The 20,058-nt window shown below is 36.3% G+C and overlaps 2 protein-coding genes across 2 annotated transcripts; one reads left to right on the top strand and one right to left on the bottom strand.

Moving 5' to 3' along the window:
- Nucleotides 1–3,364: 3,364 nt before the first annotated feature.
- Nucleotides 3,365–4,384, top strand: LOC126586689 (uncharacterized). Its single transcript, XM_050251617.1, has one exon. It carries the CDS (start codon nt 3,365–3,367, stop codon nt 4,382–4,384), a length of 1,020 nt encoding a protein of 339 aa, XP_050107574.1.
- An 8,888-nt stretch (nt 4,385–13,272) lies between these two features.
- On the bottom strand, nt 13,273–15,273 carry LOC126586677 (probable indole-3-pyruvate monooxygenase YUCCA10). The gene is made up of 4 exons (XM_050251601.1): nt 14,665–15,273; nt 14,205–14,438; nt 13,845–13,967; nt 13,273–13,458 (listed from the first exon to the last, which is right to left on the bottom strand). Exons 1-4 carry the CDS (start codon nt 15,271–15,273, stop codon nt 13,273–13,275), a joined length of 1,152 nt encoding a protein of 383 aa, XP_050107558.1.
- Nucleotides 15,274–20,058: the final 4,785 nt, after the last annotated feature.

The following is a 20,058-nucleotide window of genomic DNA, read 5'->3' as shown; positions in this document are numbered from 1 at the left end:
GATATGCCGAACATGTCGTATGAGTTATCAATCCAATCCGATCTTTTGAACCAAACGAGCCTTTGGGGTGTAAATTGATAAAATTGAAAGGAAGTGGCCCATTTTGATAAGCACCCCAAAACTTCAGGTGTGTAAATTGTCTTTTGCTTATTTTAGAGACCAAGCTTAAGCGGCCAATGCTTGTCCAAACCAAGCACCACTGTGAGTTACGTGGGTGACAACCATCTTAAACCAAGCATGAACAACCATTGTTTGCCCTACCAATTGACAACAACTTTGAGAAATCTACCCCAGCTCGATAACGACGAAGACAACCAAGAAACCAAGAATTCATAAACACTAAAAAAAGATAACTAGTTGTTCGGGTAGGAAATCTCTTTCCTTAGTCTTTTTGGGCTCTCCTTCTTTTCGACCCAAAGTTCAAATATTAACTCAAATACTAGTACCAACAAATTCAAGAATGAAAATGAAATGAAGAATGAAAGAATAGAAGCGGAAGCCCAAAGAACAAAAATGTGAAGTGGAAGCCAAATCAAAATAAAAATGATCACCCGATTAACAGATTCTCAAGGATCTAACATGAGGAAAACTACAAAATACAGGGGTCAAATAGCAAATTCTCAACTGTGTGATTAATACAAAATACAGGGATCAAATAGCAAAAAAAGTTAGGAGGAGGTTTCCTAGCCGGCAATGAGTGTGTTGACTGAAAAAACTAGAGAAACTTTGGATTGACCAAAATTAAGAAAAACTAGAGAGACTTCGAAATTGACGGACTGATGAAAACAAACTTTCTTCCCCTCGACTCGACGTGAACGACCTGACGAACTGCTCTATGGGGGCCCTCTAATCCCGTAGTTCCGAAAATGCCCTTGTATATTCTCTTAAAACTCAACCGTACCATTTCCTTGTTTTTTTCTGCAGCTTTAATGAAGAAATTGCGAGGTGGGGGCTGTGGGGGATACTGTGGGAGTAGGGTGGAGAGAGCAAATTACATAGAATAGGTCACCAACATGTGACGTTCTAATTAAAATAATTACATATGCTAAAAAAATTATACATATCATTATCGTATTAGAATGAAATGCCGCGATACCATGTAAACCATACTCCACAGTAAGAGCCAAGCCAACGACTTCAACGTTGTACATGCTTGGATAAGAATTCTTTATGGTATTACACACCAAAAAAGAATATGAACATAAATCAATAGTAGAAATTTTATCCTTTTTTATTTTCAAATTGAGAATGATAAAAACAGACTTTGTCTTAATCCGTGATCTTGTTGATTCCACAAAATACTAAGAGAAATGAAGGGTTTATATTCCCTTTGGGTCTGAATGTCTACATACTTTTTTTTGTTTGAAAGGAATGTCTGCGCACTTAAACACATGTGCCAACCAATTGTGTAGCGTTTTATCATAAAAAGTTTTTGAGCAATAAGAAATAGTACCAATTAATATAAGTTCTAATGTATTTTGTTAAATTCGATATTAGATTTTTCACGTTATTCAACATGGTCATCTTTTGTATCATTATATGGCGTTTTCTTTAGTTTGGAATAAAGCATATGTTTCAAAAATAAAAATGGACGTTACATTTTTTCCACTAAATAAAAATATTTTAAAAGAATCAATGTGTTGACTTAGTATTATGGTATTCGTCTTCATTTTTAAATGAGAGATTTTAAATTTAAATCTTGTGAATGACGAATTCAATAAAATGACGAGTTAATTACAAACCTTTTGTCTTTTTTTTTTTGGAGGCGGGGGTGGTAAGGATTTGTAGTTTTTAAGATAGCTACGGTTTTTTGCTTTTTCCCTTTACAATTTTTTTTTAAAAAAAAAGGCTATGTTAAGTGAGATGACATCTTGACAAAGAGATAAAAATGAGGAAAACTAACGAAAATGATTTGAAAACTTTAAGTTTTAACGATAAGGACAAAATAAAGGGTAAAGTGAATAGTACCATGATTGATTTTTTAGTGTAAAAATGTGATTTTTTTATTAAAGTGAACAATACTATGAGCTTTTCGTTAAAGTTCCCATAAAAATAAAACGATAACTTGAAATTATAGGTAACAAGAATCCATAAGAAAATAAGAGAATGCTTCAAAGTTTGTTATTGGATAAGGGAGTATTTTTTTTCTCACCACCCTTAACTGTGGTGTATGTTCACCATGTACTTAATCATCTGTCACGTGTCCTTTCACTTAATCTTAGTTAATTTTTTTTTCAAAATTGAAAAAGTAACATTGCGAAAGTTAACTAGAGTTAAATGAAAACACATAACAAATGATGACTTCGTTCAAATTTTAAGTTTGTTAACTTCGAAACGATGGGTCATGAGCTTAAGGGCTAGTTTGGTATTGCTGTGTTTTGAAAAAAAAAAAAAAAAAAAAAAAAAACTGATTCTGCTGTGATGTGAGAATAAACTTATTTTTGCTGCTTCACGTTTTCAGTTTTTTTTCACCAAAAACTGTGAAAATAAGATGTTTTTAAGTGTTTACCAAACACATTTTTGAGCTCAGCTTTTTTTTTATATTCATTTTTTATAAAAGCACCTCAGTACCAAATCAGTACTAAATAGGCACTGTAACCTAAATCATGCAGTGTTTGAACATTATGGTCGGGTATTCACTTTTAATGTGATTCTTGATCCATTATCGTGAGATCATATGATGATTAGGTCAGTTTAAGGACTTTTTTTTATTCCAATTTCTAAAAATGTTCTGCCCTTAATTAAAATAACTTTTTTTTTTTACAACGATAAAATTAGTAGGTTAAATTGTTAACTGTTAGGAGAGAGGAGAATCAATGGGAATCGAAAAGTATTGTCTGCAAAATATATTTAAATTAAATTGTTAACTTTTTTTATTCCACATTAATTTCCACCACTATAGTAAAGTATCATCTGCAAAATAAATTTATATTGAAGTACATAGCATCTTTTCCAAAATTCTTTAACCCGAACAAACCTTTACTTTTAGAAGGGAAAAAAAAGGTTATTGACTTTATTTTAGCCTTAGGGCATTTTTTTTCTTTCAAACAAACGATATTATCTACACTAAATTGGTGGGAGAGTGAGCTAAGCCTCACAATGGGTTAAAAATAATGTGGTTAAAATTCACTGATATTAGATCTCATATATGTATTTCTTCTTTAATAAGTTAGTAACCACCACATATTGACATTGACTTAGCTAGTTTCTTGGAAACCCAAGGGTAATCTTGTATCATAATGTCCAACCTACTTTCCTATATACTCCTTCCCCCCCCCCCCCCCCCCTTCACATATTTCATATATTTTCTTTCGCCAAACATTTCCCTCTCTGAATCATACTACCATTAAAAGAAAAAGCTCTCATGGATAGAGAACAAGATGAATTGCAATTTCTTGGGATTTTTGGCATCTACAAAGAAGCCTACAAAATAGTATTTTCACGGAGAAAAATCTTCAGCCAAATTACATTAGCCTTGATCCTCCCTTTGAGCTTCTTATTCTTGTCGCACATAGAACTCTCAAACATCCTTCTCTCAAAGATCATCCACAACGAAATAGTCCTTGATGGAACAAGCGCGAATAATCCAAAGTATGAAAAAGTATCCGATGCCATATCCTCCGAGTGGGCAACTTATTGGCTATTCAAAGCTGCATACTTCACCTTCCTGCTCATCTTCAGCCTCCTCTCCACCTCTGCCGTTGTATACACGATCGCGTGTATATACACGAAGCGAGAAATCACTTTCAAGAAGGTGATGAGCGTAGTCCCGAAAGTGTGGAAGCGAGTTATGGTCACGTTCTTGTGCATTTTCATGGCTATCTTTTGCTACAACATAGTGGCTTTCCTAATCCTAATTATTTGGGTACTTATCTGGGTACTTGCCGCACTTTCGATGGCCAAAAGCGATGCCATTGAAAAAATAATTGGGGTTTTTGTACTCATTGTTTACTTCATAGGGTTTGTTTACCTAACCCTAATCTGGCAACTGGCTAGCGTGGTCTCAGTTCTTGAAGAAGCTAGAGGGATCAAAGCCATGGTGAAGAGCAAGGCACTACTAAAAGGAAATATGTGGGTTGCTACAATCATATACTGTAAGCTCAATGTTTTGGCCGCCCTTCTACAATTTGGGTTCCAACAATTAGTTGTGAGCGGAAGGTCATTTGTTGTGGCTGAACGAGTAGCATATGGAGTTATATGCTCCTTGTTGCTTTTCAAGCTGGTTTTGTTTGGTCTTGTGATCCAAACTGTGCTCTATTTCGTTTGCAAGTCGTACCACCACGAAAAAATCGACAAATCGGCGTTATCAGATCACCTTGAGGTTTATCTGCCGGGGGATTATGTGCCTCTCAGCTCTAAGAGTGTTCAGCTTGAGCAAGTTTAATTATGTTTGATCCAATTTCTGTAATTCGTACATGATGTTGAAGTTCTTGACCTTTCCTTTTTCTGCGTCTAAATTTTGTGGGTAGTGCTATCACATAATTCTTGATTTTGAGGCGATTTTTTTTTCAAACGATAGGTTTTATTATATTAGTCACCGACGAGATTCGAATCCCTACCGTCATGCAAAGGCATCTTCTTCTTTTTTTCTTTTGAATGTTGGCAATGACATTGGAAATTTGGAAGTGGATGCTTGAGGTTGGGTCCCCATATCTTATTGATATTGCATCATACAGGCTATATAAGTTAAAATTACTCAAAAGTGTTTGAATTTGGTGTTTCTTTTTAGTTGGGGTTTCTCGTTAAGATGGTCATTGAAATTGAAAATCGATTAATGTAATTCCTGAAAATGAGTGTCACAAATCCATGCAGTCATTGCATCATAATTTTGTTAAAAATTACGTTATGTGCTAATGTGACATATAATTAGGTCTCATAAGTCTAATAAATATTACCATGTATATTAAAATATTTAAATATTAAAAACTAATTTTTATTTTGTATAATTAAAAACTTCAAAAAAAAAAGAAGAAGAAGTTGCGTCTTCCCGAGTACAACAAATTGATATGTGCAAGTGCAACATCTCTAATCAAGATCTCATGCAACAGACTCCATGCTCGAGGAAATGAGCAACTATTAGAAGTTATGGATGAACCAGGATGAGATGGCATGGTAAAAATGAAGAAGATGAACCAGTATGTTACTCAAATTCAAAATTAGAATATTTCGAAATTTCAATTCCAATGGAAGGTTTCCAGTGATTTGGGTGTAAGATAAATCCAAATATTCGACTTTGGAAGATAATTTCAAGAACCAGTGCTTTGGTATAGAACCGGAGATTCCAGTACCCCGAAGTTTGATGAACACTAGTTCAGTTTTCTTACGACCAGTGAGGTTCATGAAATGGAACACCGATCGGTGTTCTAGGGTATCTAGGGGTGGGTATGGATCCGCTATCAATAAAAAAAATAAAAAATTAAATGATCTGTTCATTTCTTGGGTCAGCCTCCTAGGAGTCCTGGGGTTTTAGAAAGGTAAAATGGTTTCCTTGGTAGATCAAGGATCTGTTCATCTCCTGGGTCTGCCACCCAGCGAGACGATGACGGTGCTCTTTTTTCTTTATTTAAGTTTTTAATTATACAAAAATAAAAATTAATTTATTATTTAAATATTTTTAATTCATGTGACAAATATTTAATTAATTTTATATGGCCCAATTATGTGCCAAGTTCAATAAATTACTCAAAACATCCATGGCATGGTCCAGTTCTGTAACCATATATATTTACTTTTTGTGAACTGGAGTGGAGCACACCCCAAACGAACTACATCACCACATGTATACAATTATCACTCCTATACACACCAAAATGATTTTGGTGACAACACAAATTAGAATTTTTTTTTTTTGGTCTAAGACTTCTCAACGTGTACGCATGCATTGCCTTATAACAACGAAAACGCCTAAGCTGGGGCTAAAATATTTCCTCTTTCTCATGCTTTCCGTTGGTCATCAACCAACCACATCCCTCTTCTTCACTACTCGTACAAGATGATAAGAACAACTTGCTTTTCTAAAGGGATCTTTTTTTTTTTTTTAATTTATGTGGTGTGGTTTGGTTTTAGATGTTCAAAACCAAAATCCAACGGTTTCATCTTGCAATTCAGTTTCAAACTGAAACTATTTAAAATCACAAAAAATTAGAAGAGAATGCTTTGAATTATGATATTCTTCTCTATAAGAGGAACTTATAGGTGTACAACCCTAACATAAAAGGAAAGAAAACTAATTACAAGTGATTACATGGGATTACATATCAATTAGGGATCCTACCTAAAATACAAAAGTCAACACTCCCCCTCAAGTTGGTGCATATATGTTGTTCATGCCCAACTTGTGTAAGAAACTTGAAAACTTGTGACTCGAAACAACTTTTGTGAGGATATCTGCCAACTGATCTTCTGTTCTTATCGCCGGTACTTCAATTATTTTCCCTTCCAATTTTTCTTTGATGAAGAACCGATCAACTTCAACATGCTTTGTTCTATCATGTTGTACCGGATTATGTGCAATGTCACGAACAACTTTATTATCACAAAATAATTTCATGGGCTGATCATGTTGTATACCCAAATCGCTTAATAGAAGCTTAAGCCACAAAATTTCACAAATCCCCAAAGCCATACCCCTGTATTCTGCTTCTGCACTGGAACGGGCAACCACATTCTGTTTCTTACTTCTCCATGTAACCAAGTTACCCCCAACAAACGTAAAGTAACCTGATGTTGAGCGTCTATCATTAATGGAATCTGCCCAGTCTGCATCAGTATAACCTTCAACACTAAGGTGATTATTCCTCTTAAACAAAATTCCTTTGCCCGAACTTCCCTTCAAATATCGCAATATTCTCATCACGGCATTCATATGTTGTTCTCCAGGATCATGCATGTATTGACTCACTACACTCAAGGCATAAGCAAGGTCTGGTCTTGTGTGTGCCAAATACATCAAACGGCCTACTAACCTTTGGTATCTTCCTTTGTCAACTGGTACTTGATTAGGATCAACACTAAGCTTCAATCCTTCTTCTAATGGTGTAGCTACTAGCTAACAAGCTGACATGCCAGTTTCGTGCAACAAATCAATAATATACTTCCTCTGAGACAAGAAAATTCTAGAACTGCTTCTTGACACCTCAATCCCTAAAAAATATTTCAGGGATCCAAGGTCCATCATTTCAAATTCTGTAGACATGTATCTTTGCAAGGCTGCACGTTCTTCCGGATCATTACCTGTTACTACCATATCGTCTACATACACAATAAGTGCAGTAAGCTTCCCATTATGTCTTTTCAGGAACAAAGTATGATCAGAGTTACTTTGTCTGTAACCAAATGCTCTCATAGATTTTGTGAATCTTCTGAACCATGCTCGAGGGGACTACTTCAAGCCATACAAGGATTTCTTCAACCTGCACACTTTTCTTTTGTATTTATCTAGAGCATTACATCCTGGTGGAAGATCCATATAAATCTCTTCTGTCAAGTCTCCATGCAAGAAGGCGTTCTTCACATCGAACTATTGTAAGGGCCAATTAAGATTTGCAGCCAAGGACAACAAAACATGAACTGTGTTGATCTTGGCTACAGGTGCAAATGTATATGTGTAGTCGATTCCATATTTTTTAGTGTATCCTTTTGCTACCAGTCTTGCCTTGAAACGATCCACCGTCTCATCTGCTTTGTATTTCATAGTATAGACCTATTTGCATCCCACAGGTTTCTTGCCAGCTGGCAAATCTGTGATCTCCCAGGTAGCATTCTTCTTCAAAGACTTCAACTCTTCATTCATTGCTAGTTGCCAACGTGGATTAGTTAAAGCATCCTGCACACTGTTAGGAATAGATACAGTAGATAATTGATGCACAAACGACTTATTTGATTATGATAGGTGACTGGTAGACACATAATTACTTAACGGGTATAACACATTAGACTCAGGGTTGGGCTTACTCACCGGATACCTAGTTTTGCATTTACGGTCTGCTTCATAAGTAAGTTTAGGAATACCTCGGTTGACGCGATCAGGGAGACGACGTGGTGGTGGTGCATCCGGGATCGAAGGCGGTTGATTATGGTTATTGGGACTCAAGATCGACTGTGAGGTAGCTGGCAACACAGGGATGTCCGGTGGTGAGGAAACTGGCAGTGAATTATCAAGCAATGAGTTATCTGGCGATGTCGACTCGTCCCTTTCAAGGTTTTCAACATTGTTTCCATGTGAATGATCACCACTTGTCTCCAAGACATTACCACTTAATTCCAATTCATTCACATCATTATTTTTGTGTGAATGATCACCACTTATTTCCAAGACATCACCACTTAAATCCAAATCATTCACTCTATCTATATCTGGAATAGTATAATCAAGAGTTTGAACTTCTTTCTGATTCTCCCCCTGAAGTGAAGACTCGGGATTGGCAAAGTACATATCATTCTCATGAAACGCAACATCCATAGTGACAAACAACTTATTCGTCGGTGGGTGATAACAACAGTATCCTTTCTGCCTTGATGCATACCCCACAAACACACATCGTAAGGCTCGAGGTTCAAGCTTACTTCGCTGTTGTTTATGAAGATGAACGAAGGCCACACAACCAAACACATGAGGTGGAAGATTAGGGACTGCAGGAGCATCAACATGTGAAGAAAGTGCCTGAAGGGGTGTCTGAAAATCAACCGATCGGGATGGAACACGATTACTGAAATACGCAGCTGAGGTGAGAGCTTCTCCCTAATAGGATAACGGGAGACGAGCCTCGAGTAAAGAGGCACGAATAACCTCCATAAGCTAACAGTTCTTACGTTCGGCAACCCCATTTTGTTGTGGAGTATATGGACATGTAGTTTGATGAACAATCCCATAATAATCAAGAAAGGTACGAAGTTCAGAGTTAACATATTCGCCACCATTATCACTCCTGAGAACCTGTATTTGTGACTTATATTGTACTTGTACCAATTTGTAAAACTGTTGAAACAAAGAAGTAACTTCACCTTTGGATTTCATTAAACAAACCCAAGTCATACGTGTGCAGTCATCAATAAAAGTAACGAACCAATGAGCACCACCAAATGTAGCAGTTTTAGATGGACCCTAAACATCAGAATGAATTATCATAAATGGAACATAACTTTTATTCAAACTGGATGGAAACGAAGCACGATGACTTTTAGCTAGTTCATAATCACCACATTTAAAGCTAGAAGCATCATGCTTAACAAATAGGCTAGGAAACAACCTCCGTAGATAGCCGAAAGAAGCATGTCCAAGTCGACGATGCCACAACCAAACCTCCGAAGCTTTATTCCTATCCATCGGATTTTCGTCCACTGCAAGAGCTTGAGTCAACATTCGAGAACTATTTGATGTCAGCTCCAAGTAGTAGAGCTTCCCTTTCCTAATACCATAACCAATCGTCTTGCGAGTTCGAATGTCCTTAAAAACACAAAAAATCACAAGACAATGCAGGACGACAGTTATTTGAGCAACAGATAATAAATTATAGTCAAGAGAAGGCACAACAAGTACGGTATCAAGACTAAGGGTATCTGAAAATGAGACGGTTCCTTCCCCAATAACAGGGGCAGGATTACCATTGGCGACACTGACGACAGTTGTGGTGGATGGTTTTAGGGCTTCTACCTGTCTAGAATCACAAGTCATATGTTCAGTAGCACCAGAATCAAGTATCCATGTATTATTCGTAACAGAGGTAGAAACCTTTAAAGCCGTACCATTGTTACCTGTATTAGCAGAATCACAAGGCCAGATTGCCATTCCCAAGCAACTTCAATCAATACGTCACTCGGTGATTGATAAGCCCAAATTTCCAAGCAACCTAAGCCCAAGAAGTGTCAATTTGCACGGGCCAACAAGAAGGATAGCCCAACAACAATTACAAATAATAATAATCTAAAAAAAAACCACAATTTTTCTTTGCCGTGTGGGCCTTAATCAAATAGCCCAATTTTTCTTTTTTTCAACACCACCAATTCTGATTCCCCTTTTCCTTTTTTCCTTTTCTATTTGTTCTTTTTTCCTTTATTCTCTCCCTCCTTTCTACGTGGGCTGCTCCAGAAAGAACCTGCAAAACACGAGTGCAGAAAAAAGGTGCAACTGTGCGAGTGTAAGAACAAGGTCCAGATGCAAACGGGTTGGACTACAGCAACGTAGGGCAACAACGGCTACAAATCTGGGTGCAGATGCGGATGCAAGCGGGTTTGATCGAGGTCTGGTTTATGGTGTAGCGGGTCTACGGGTCAGAAACAGCGGTTGTGCGGTGGTAGTCTGTGCAGCAGTGCAATAAGAATGTGATGAGCAGCGGGCATGCAATCCTGGGTCAGTCAGACCTTGAGTCGGGTACAGCGCAGCAACACAAGTCCGTTGGGTTGCAATCTGTGCAATCCTTCACGACTTCATATCAAATCAGAAAGTGAAACGATTCGATGAATTCGGGTCAGCAACAACGACGTCGCTCACTGTTCGTTTCAAATTCACATAGGGTAGCAACGAAGAGAATGCTTTGAATTATGATATTCTTCTCTATAAGAGGAACTTATAGGTGTACAACCCTAACATAAAAGGAAAGAAAACTAATTACAAGTGATTACATGGGATTACATATCAATTAGGGATCCTACCTAAAATACAAAAGTCAACAAAATTAACCGTTTAGTGTTGTCCAGTTTGGTATATGTTTTGACAGAGAGACTAGATACCAAGTTTAAAAGTTTTAATTCATGTTGTGTGGTTCGGTTTGTAAGTTTCTTTATAAATGTATTGGTACATAAGTTTTTGTACGAATTATATCGATACATAAGTTTCAGTATATAAGTTTTGATATAAATGTCTCGGTAACATAACTATAGTACATACATAGGTACATATTATCCGTATACATATATGGAAAAATTCACGCACAAAGAAGAATAGATTATAGGCCAATTCGGATAAATGATCCATGTGGTCATAAGGTATTCGGAAGATAACTCATGTGCTAAAAAAAACTCGGATTTAAACCCCTATGATGTACTCCGTTAGCAAATTTAGTTCAAAAATGATTTTTCCATTAATTATCTGTTAATACATGGATAAAATTGTACTTTAATGTGTGCACCTTCTTCTTCCTCGTCACAATCATAAAACTATGTAATACCCAAATCCGCAGTAGTTGATGATGCAAACGAAGGAAAGCAAACAACCCAAAACTAAATTTCCCAAATCCTAATTAATCTCGATTACAAAACACCAAATTGAATAAATAATACATTATATTGCTATACACTAACAAAAAGTTCCAATCTTTAACTTTCAGCAAAAGAAAAGTAGGGCTGAAAATATCAAGAATAATCAAATAGCTTTGTTTTGGGTACCTTATTGACATTGAGATCAGTAGGCCAATAATGGTGGGAATTTTAGAAGTAATCGAACATCTCCACCGACGACCCAAAACTCTTTGGACCCAACCTGACCCGACCCGAGTTCTCACCTTTCCCTAACTTCTCCTCCAACCGTTCTTCCTCCGGCGACTTCTCCACCTTCGTCTTCTTAGCATCGTTTCCGTCACTCCCCTCCTCGTCCCTGACCCGCTTCAAGTTTGCCTCCGCTTCCCCATTAATGGCGTCAGCCTCGTCGCAATTTTGAGCCGCAGCAGGCTTTCCAACTCTGGTATCAATCATGTCAAAGTAGAATTTTACCCATGTATTAACAGATAGTTAACGGAAAAATCACTTTTGAACTAAATTTGTTAACATAGTACACCACAGGGATTTAAATCCAAACTTTTTTAGCACATGGGCTATCTTTCGAATACCTTATGACCACAAAGATCATTTATCCGATTTGGCCTAGATTATAATATAAAGCGTTCCTTATTATGAAAATTTAATTATAATTATGAGTGATGAATAACATTTTTACTGTATATGGAAATCAATCTACAACCTAGACACAAAAAGCTCATTTAATTATTTGAACCTAATTAATATTCGAAGATTACAATTAAATGCCAAAGTTTTTAGGGCTAATTTGGTATTATTGTGTTTAAAAAAAATTTGTCACATCCCGGTCCGGGTCCACCACATCCCGGGCCCGCTCTACTACCGTAGCACGATATTGTCCACTTTGGGCTTACCATTCCCTCACGGTTTTGTTTTTGGGAACTCACGAACAACTTCCCAGTGAGTCACCCATCATGGGAGTGCTCTGGCCTCCTTCTCGCTTAACTTCGGAGTTCCTACGGAACTCGAAACAAGTGAGCTCCCAAAAGGCCTCATGCTAGGTAGGGATGAGAATATACGTTTAAGGATCACTCCCCTGGGCGATGTGGGATGTTACAATCCACCCCCCTTAGGGACCCGACGTCCTCATCGGCACACTACTGGCCAGGGATTGGCTCTGATACCAAATTGTCACATCCCAGGCCCGTTCTACCACAGTAGCACGATATTGTCCGTTTTGGGCTTACCATTCCCTCATGGTTTTGTTTTTGGGAACTCACGAGCAACTTCCCAGTGGGTCACTCATCATGGGAGTCCTCTGGCCTCTTTCTCGCTTAACTTCGGAGTTCCTACGAAACCCAAAGCCAGTGAGCTCCCAAAAGACCTCGTGCTAGGTAGGGATGGGAATATAGCACGTCTTGACTCCGGTCGGGGTGTGTCAAAAATGCTTCTGTTGTGCTGTGTGAATAAATAGTTGTAAAATAAAGTTGTTAAGTGTTTGGTAATTTTTTTTTTTTGTAAACGTACTTTTAATAAAAAAAAAACTGTGTCTGAGTGTTTGGTAAACTTTTATATAAATTACTTTGAATATGTTAAATGACTAAAAATGATATAGCATTTAATGTGATATACTAATTATAAAAGACAATAATGTAGGGGAGATTGTAATTTTGTAAAACATGTGGGAGTATACTTGTCATTTGAAAATTTCATTAAATGAGCATTGATTACTATGCTTTGAAAGAAAAAAAAAACATTTTTTTTAGAAGTATGGTAGACTCTGCTTCTGCTTTTTTATGTTTTTTTTACTTTTATTGACATTAGCTTTTTTTTTAGAACGTTTTTTTATTACCAAACACATTTAATGTTTCAGATTTTTTACCAAACAACTCTTAATCTTATACACGATTTTATTCTAGAAGTAATATTTTTTAAGGACAGGAATAGAATTTTCTTGAGTTCACAATTACGCCCTGGGAACAAAGCAAACCACCATCGATCCAAACCAGCAAACAACAGTCCCCGAGTTTATCTCATCATCAATCAATTACTTTTCTTGTTCTGATTCAAAGCAAAACTTATGTCATCTGCTATATTTCGCGCATCAATTGAAATGCCAAATAATCCGCGCCTTGAGAATCCTGCACTGTAAAGTCCCTTCTCCGCCTTCCAGTGATTCGGGAAACTATGCTTCGGCATACCATTGTCATTAAAGAGTTGGTCACCATCCTACAACACATGTACATAAAAATTAAATAAATTTAGAATAGAAATACACGTGCTAGATTGGAGTGCAGATAACAGCTTCAAGAAATTGTTGTAAACCAAAAAATAATAAAATAATTGTGGAACCTCTTTATAGAGGAGAAATTTTTCAATATGACAGATACACGGGGTGGTACACCATGTGTCACTAAACAAATGGTGAGATATGTGTGCTGAAAAGTTAATAACTTAAAAAATACAATTTCCCATCATTCCTATTAAAACACGTGGTATACTACTTGTGTTCCCGTCATAACTAAAAATTTCTCCTTATAGAGGCTTATGGCTCCAGTGATAGAACGGGTGATTTCCTAATGGACGCACGGCAAGAGTTCATAATTAATTCATACCTTAAGCCAATTTAGCACAGTGCTTTTATAGCCAGTAGCAAAAACAATAGCATCATAATGGTTGCTGTAGCCATTCTCAAATTTGATCTGGTTTCTTAGTATTTTTGTTATTGATGGAACCACCTGGGGAAGATTTTCGTCATTATCATCATTGGATAAGCAATCATGTGAATGATAAACGGCAGAATGCAATTATTGTTGTCAGACTGTGAATCTTAAAAATTATATAAATTCTTACCTAGTTACATGGTGCAGGATTAAATGATCCCATAACGAAACACTATTAGAAAGAGAAGTTACATATGTGTTATAACTTATATTACTATTTAGTATGAGGTTAATTTATTCATGCATGCAAACCTTTATTTCTCCAGCTATGATCTTGTTAATGCTCCCAACATCAATGATGGGGGCTTGACCCTCGTTTTCCTTAAGAAAGAATGGTCCAAGTTTTGGCCTTGTAAGTCCATACTTGGATAAATCTCCAAACTTCAACTTCCCTAAGATAACCACGATGTTGTCAAGGACTTTAAGGGGAAGGTATTTTGCGAGAACCATTCCCAGGAATACAATTTCCTTGGTCAGAATATGTACCTGAAAATGTTACAAATTGGTAATAATTAAATAATGTACAAAAGAAAAGAACTGAAAAGGAAATTGTAACAAATAGTATTTGTGATACAATAATTTGGCCACATAAAACTAATACAAATGCTTACACTGTCTCTAATAGGTCGTGATGCCTATTATTGAATATACATGGAACCACCTATATTATTGGAGAATGTGAATATGAGAGAGAGAAAGATATTTATATTACCGGGCTACGAACAACAATCGAAGTGTTGGCACCCCAATTTGTTAAATCGTAAGCAATTTCCATGCCTGAATTCCCAGAACCGACGACCAAAACATTTTTTCCATCATATTTCTTGCCATTTTCGTACTCGCTGGAGTGCACGAACTCTCCTTTAAAGCTATTCAAGCCTTCGACTTGAGGAATGTAACCTTCACTATTTTCACCACTTGCAACCACAAGAAATTTAGCAAGGTACGTTTCTTGTACGTCCGAAAGTGTGTTATGGACTCTAACACACCATTTTTTTTCACCAACATAAGAAGCTGTTTCCACAACTCGGTCATACCGAGGCATAATCTTGAAATGGGATACATAAGCTTCCAAGTATTGAACAAACTCATTCTTGGAGAGATATCTGGGATAATTTGGAGGAAATGGCATATAGGGTAGTTCACAAAATTGCTTTGCCAAGTGAAGCTTCAAACGATCATATGACCTTTTCCTCCAAAGAGAAGCATATGAGTCTTCTCTTTCGATTACAACATTTGAGATGTTGAGGTGATTAAGACATGCAGACGTTGCTATGCCAGCTGGACCGGCACCTACAATGACCACATCCACCTCTTCCATTTTAGGCAATGAAAATGTCTGGTCTTAGCTAGGTTAAAGTGTTTTGACAGGGTTTGCGAAGGAAGAAGAGACTTTGAGATGGTCCATAATTTTTGTTACATAGCCTTATTATATACCACAACATTTGGCTGACAAATTTTATCATGCAGTGGTATAGTTGGTATCATTATCCGCAGGATTCGGACTTCCATATAAAATATAATACAACGTACACTGTATAACATTTGATCACTTTGGATTATGATAATTTAAGAAAAATATCTGAAACCCTGTGAGTAAGATTCCGTAATTATAACCTGCAATGTCCACCATGCCAAATGCATATCCAGCTGTAGTACTGCTAGATTACATTTCCCTCGTTTCCAGACAAATCATATATGTCAAATGGTACGGGGATCCAAAAATTAATAATCTCCAATAAAGGAGGAAGATAAGATCCTTCTTAATTTATCAAGTTTATTCATCCATTGAAGAAAGGAGGAATCAAAGCTACCCTTGTACGTATCTGCTCAGAAAGGGGGGAAAAAGTTAGATTCATCTTTAATGAAATTTCCACATTTTGTTTTGGTAATAGATTTTCTTTTCTTTTTCTTTTGTAAAATCAATGGTTTACAAAAGGTTGGGTTTCATTCAACCTTTTACGATTGTATATTTTGTTGAATGGTTGCAATTTTTTGTTAAAAGATATGACGCTTACTCAAATTGTATAAGTCACTAGTAAAAAAAATAGGTTGCGCGACGAACAAAAATTCGTCGCACAAGACGAACTTGCACGACAAAAAAAAACTTTGTCGCGCAAAATAGAAAAATAGAGAAAATAAATAAATTAAACTTGCACGACGAAAATTTCGTCATGCTAACTATTCTTGCGTGACGAATATTTTTTGTCGTCGCTTAAAGTCAGCAAGAAAACGTGAGTAATTTAATTTGGCAGGAAAAACTTGAGCGACGAAATGTTACTTTTGCGCAACAAATACTCGTTGCGCAAGTTCCACCAACATTTCACCTTCCAATACATCTGAATCAAGTAAATCTGAGGCTATTTAATGCAGATGTTTGCGCAACAAAGAGTTCGTTGCGCAAAGATCCTAACTTTGCTATAAATAGGTGCTTCTACTGTCATTTTCTTCACAATTCTGTTCGTGCTAAGATGGCGGATAAAAACAACAATGAGAGTGTGCGCAAGGCCGACGCGCATGATATGAGAGAACATTTTGCGTTTGCTCGTGCAATTGCTGCAACTATAAGGAATAATTGCCCCACTGATGAGTGACGTTCTTGGAAAGATGTGCCAGGAAATGTGAAAAAGCTTGTGATGGATGAACTATTAGTAAGTATATTGTTGATGGATCAATAGTTTAGTTTGCGAAATTTTTAGTTATATGTTGGAATTAATTATATGTATATATGTGTAACAGCGTACGTATGTTTTTGATGATGAACCGAAAGAACAATTGATGAAGTGCTGGAGGATGCGTTGGAGGAAGGTTACAATATGTGGCGTTATGAAGTCTTGCGGAACGGAGCAGGATCATCCAAATAGTAGTTTAAAGTTTATGTTTTGTACGACAATTTTAAATTTAAAGTTTTTTTTTTCTAATTTATGTATTTGGACTTAATTAGGTTTGAATTCTTGTTCGGTTTTTTTTTTAGACCTAATGTAAGCACCCTGGCTATGGTTTATATGTGTTTTTAATCTTTAATGAATATTGTACTTATGCTGAAAATAATTGTATGGATGAAGACATAAATTATTTGTAGAATAAATATTTAAGGTATTAACTATTTTTAGAATAATATATTAGGTAGTAATTATTTATAGAATAAATATTTAAAGTATTAATTAATTTAAGAATAAATATTTAAGGTATTAAATCGTTTGTGAATATTTGTTTGTAATTACAAAGTTTACGTAAACATAGATATCTATGTTTACGTAAACTTTGTAATTACAATTACTTTATTCTATTCGTCGCTCAATATATTGCGCGATGATAATTCGTCGCGCAAATACACCTTGCGCGACTAATACATGTGTTTGTCACGTAGTGCACTGTCTGAATGCGTTCAAACCTTCCCATTTATTGCTCATTAATGATGCATTTTGCGCGACGGCTTATAGTTTTGTGCGACGACTATTTCGTCGCGCAAAGTTGTCCTAGTGCTATATAAACACAGTTTCAGAGTCGAAGTTTTCAAAAAAAAATTGTTTAAAAAAGAATGGCCGATTCTGGGAAAAAGAAAGTTGTAGTGCGAGTAGAGAGGTACCGACGGAAGCAAGTGCCGTACTTTGAAGGCAAAAATTTGGCTGAGGTGTACGCCGAATTCATTTATGACATTGGGAATTTGGTGCGGAGGGATTGTTCTGCCGAGTTTGAGTCTTGGAAAAAGGTCCCTGAGGAGCTGAAGAAGTCCATGTTGCGAGAGTTATTGGTAAGTTTATGGTAAATAATGAAAAAATATTTTTGATAAAACATAATATGTTTTAAATTACTAATTTATTGTTATTGGCATTAATGTAGGTTCATTGGGATATTGATGAAACTGATGAGAAGCAACGAATTTATGTGGATGGGCTTTTCAAGCAGAGATTCTGGAAGTGGAAGTTTGATGTTTTGCAAGCGAGGGAGGATTGAAGTTGATGAGGGTTTTTTTTTTTTTTTAAATAAGATTTTGTGGACTTTATGTTGAATGAATAAATATATGTGATGTGGATGAGTATTAATATTTGCAGTAATTATAATTTTTATTTGGGATCGTAAATTAGTTTTGTTAATTAATTTAATGTTTAATTAGGTTTGAGTTTTTTATTTATAATAAAATAAAAATTTACAGTACATACAAATAAAGAAGGAAAACATAAATAAATAAAAAATATATATTTCTAGCGCGACGAACGTCTTCTTTCGTCGCGCAAATAACATTTGAGCGACTAATACAGACGTTCATCGCGCAAGAAATATTTGCGCGACGAAAAAGTTTTCTTCATCGCTCAAAGGTTCTTTGCGCGACTAACATATTATTCGTCGCGTAAAATCATTCGTCCTTTTTTATCTGAAATCAGCCTTGTGCAGAGGCAAACTGCAAAAAATTTGCAGATTGTGCCTCTACACTCATTCCTGCGATTTTGCTGAATCTGGTATCCGTCATTTTCATTTTCTCTCAATTTCATCATCTAAACTACTTCCTTCATCTTCTCTAGGTTGATCGAGCTATCTCGGTGTGTCTGGTAAGCGTTTTTTGTCGTTACGGTAAAAGTATTAATGTAAATTCATACTAACGTCATTAATTTCGTTCTCTATAAGGATATTGTGTGTGATTAGCGATTGGTGGATAACGATTGAGAAGGTAATTTCTTCGTTTTATTTTTTAAACATACACCATTAATTAAATTATGTTGAACTTAGTTTGTTATGTTTATATTGTGCTATGAAACTATATTTATATTATGTTTTTAAATTTGTACTTGACGTACAAATATGTGTTGTGATGTACGGAGTTAATTGAAATTAACTTCGTACTTGTTTTTTATTTTTAGTAAAATTTAGCTTCCCGTTTAAGGATTAGTTGGATTTCGCGAATGGATGTGAAAGCATGACTGCGGTCTAATTAATTCTTGAATTGTCCCATTATTTGGACAGTTTAGGAATGCACAGTTATGACGCGTAGTTTATGGTTGAAGGATGAGGTTTCGATTGTGGAGATTTCGGTATCATCTATGTACGTTCTTCGGGTCGTACACCTGAAGAACTGTATCGAGATGCTGCCAAAATTCATCCATGTCGAAATCTAATCTGATGTAGCCGTAAATTACGTGACATAACTATACATTCCCGAATGAGATAGGGCCTCTACCGGAGGCATAAGGTGACATTATCGGTTTGTATGAAGTTGTTGTGATTGTTGTATTGTTATTGTGGTTTCAGGAATTATGGACAGTATGTGGATACAAAACCCGAATAGATGCGCGGACGAATACTTGGATGGAATCGAGGATTTTATTGACTTTGCAAGTACACACAACCCGGGTGCAACTAGAATCCGGTGTCCTTGTAGGAGGTGTAACAACACGTTAAGGGAGACAATAGAAAATGCTCGATTTCATTTAGTAAGGAATGGAATGATTGAGACATATAATACTTGGAACCATCATGGGGAACAATTTGACAATGCTTCGTCTTCAAATGCCACAAGAGTGGATAATGTTGAACCTATTGTCGATCCTAATGAACAAGTCATGGATATTATAAATGATGCTTCTCCATTTGCATCGACAAACACCAATCACGAAGGGGAAGATGACATGCCTACACCAATGGATAGTGCAGAGTTCGAACAATATGAAAAACTATTAAAAAATGCCAACCAAGAGTTATACTCGGGGTGCAAAAGCTTTTCCATTCTCACGGCCATTGTGGAACTAATGCATGGAAAAATAAAGCATCGTATGTCAAACCAGTGTTTCGATTACTTTTTGGGGGTTTTCAAGAGAATGCTTCCGAAAGACAATTGTTTGTTGAAAAACCATAGAGACGCACAAAAGGTGTTGAAAGGTCTTAGATTGGGTTATGAAAACATTCATGCTTGCAAAAAAAATTGCATTTTATTCTACGAAAAGTATAAAACATTGGATAAATGCCCTATATGCACTGAGTCTAGGTTCAAAATGACATCTCATAATAGAACCACTAAGATCCCACAAAAAGTCATGCGTTATCTGCCCCTGAAACCTAAGTTGCAGTAATTGTATATGTCGTCGCATACTGCTACAGACATGAGATGGCA

Source organism: Malus sylvestris, chromosome 10 (genome assembly GCF_916048215.2).
Source record: "Malus sylvestris chromosome 10, drMalSylv7.2, whole genome shotgun sequence".
In the NCBI taxonomy this organism is placed as follows: domain Eukaryota; kingdom Viridiplantae; phylum Streptophyta; class Magnoliopsida; order Rosales; family Rosaceae; genus Malus; species Malus sylvestris.
This window is presented reverse-complemented; position numbering and strand designations above follow the sequence as displayed.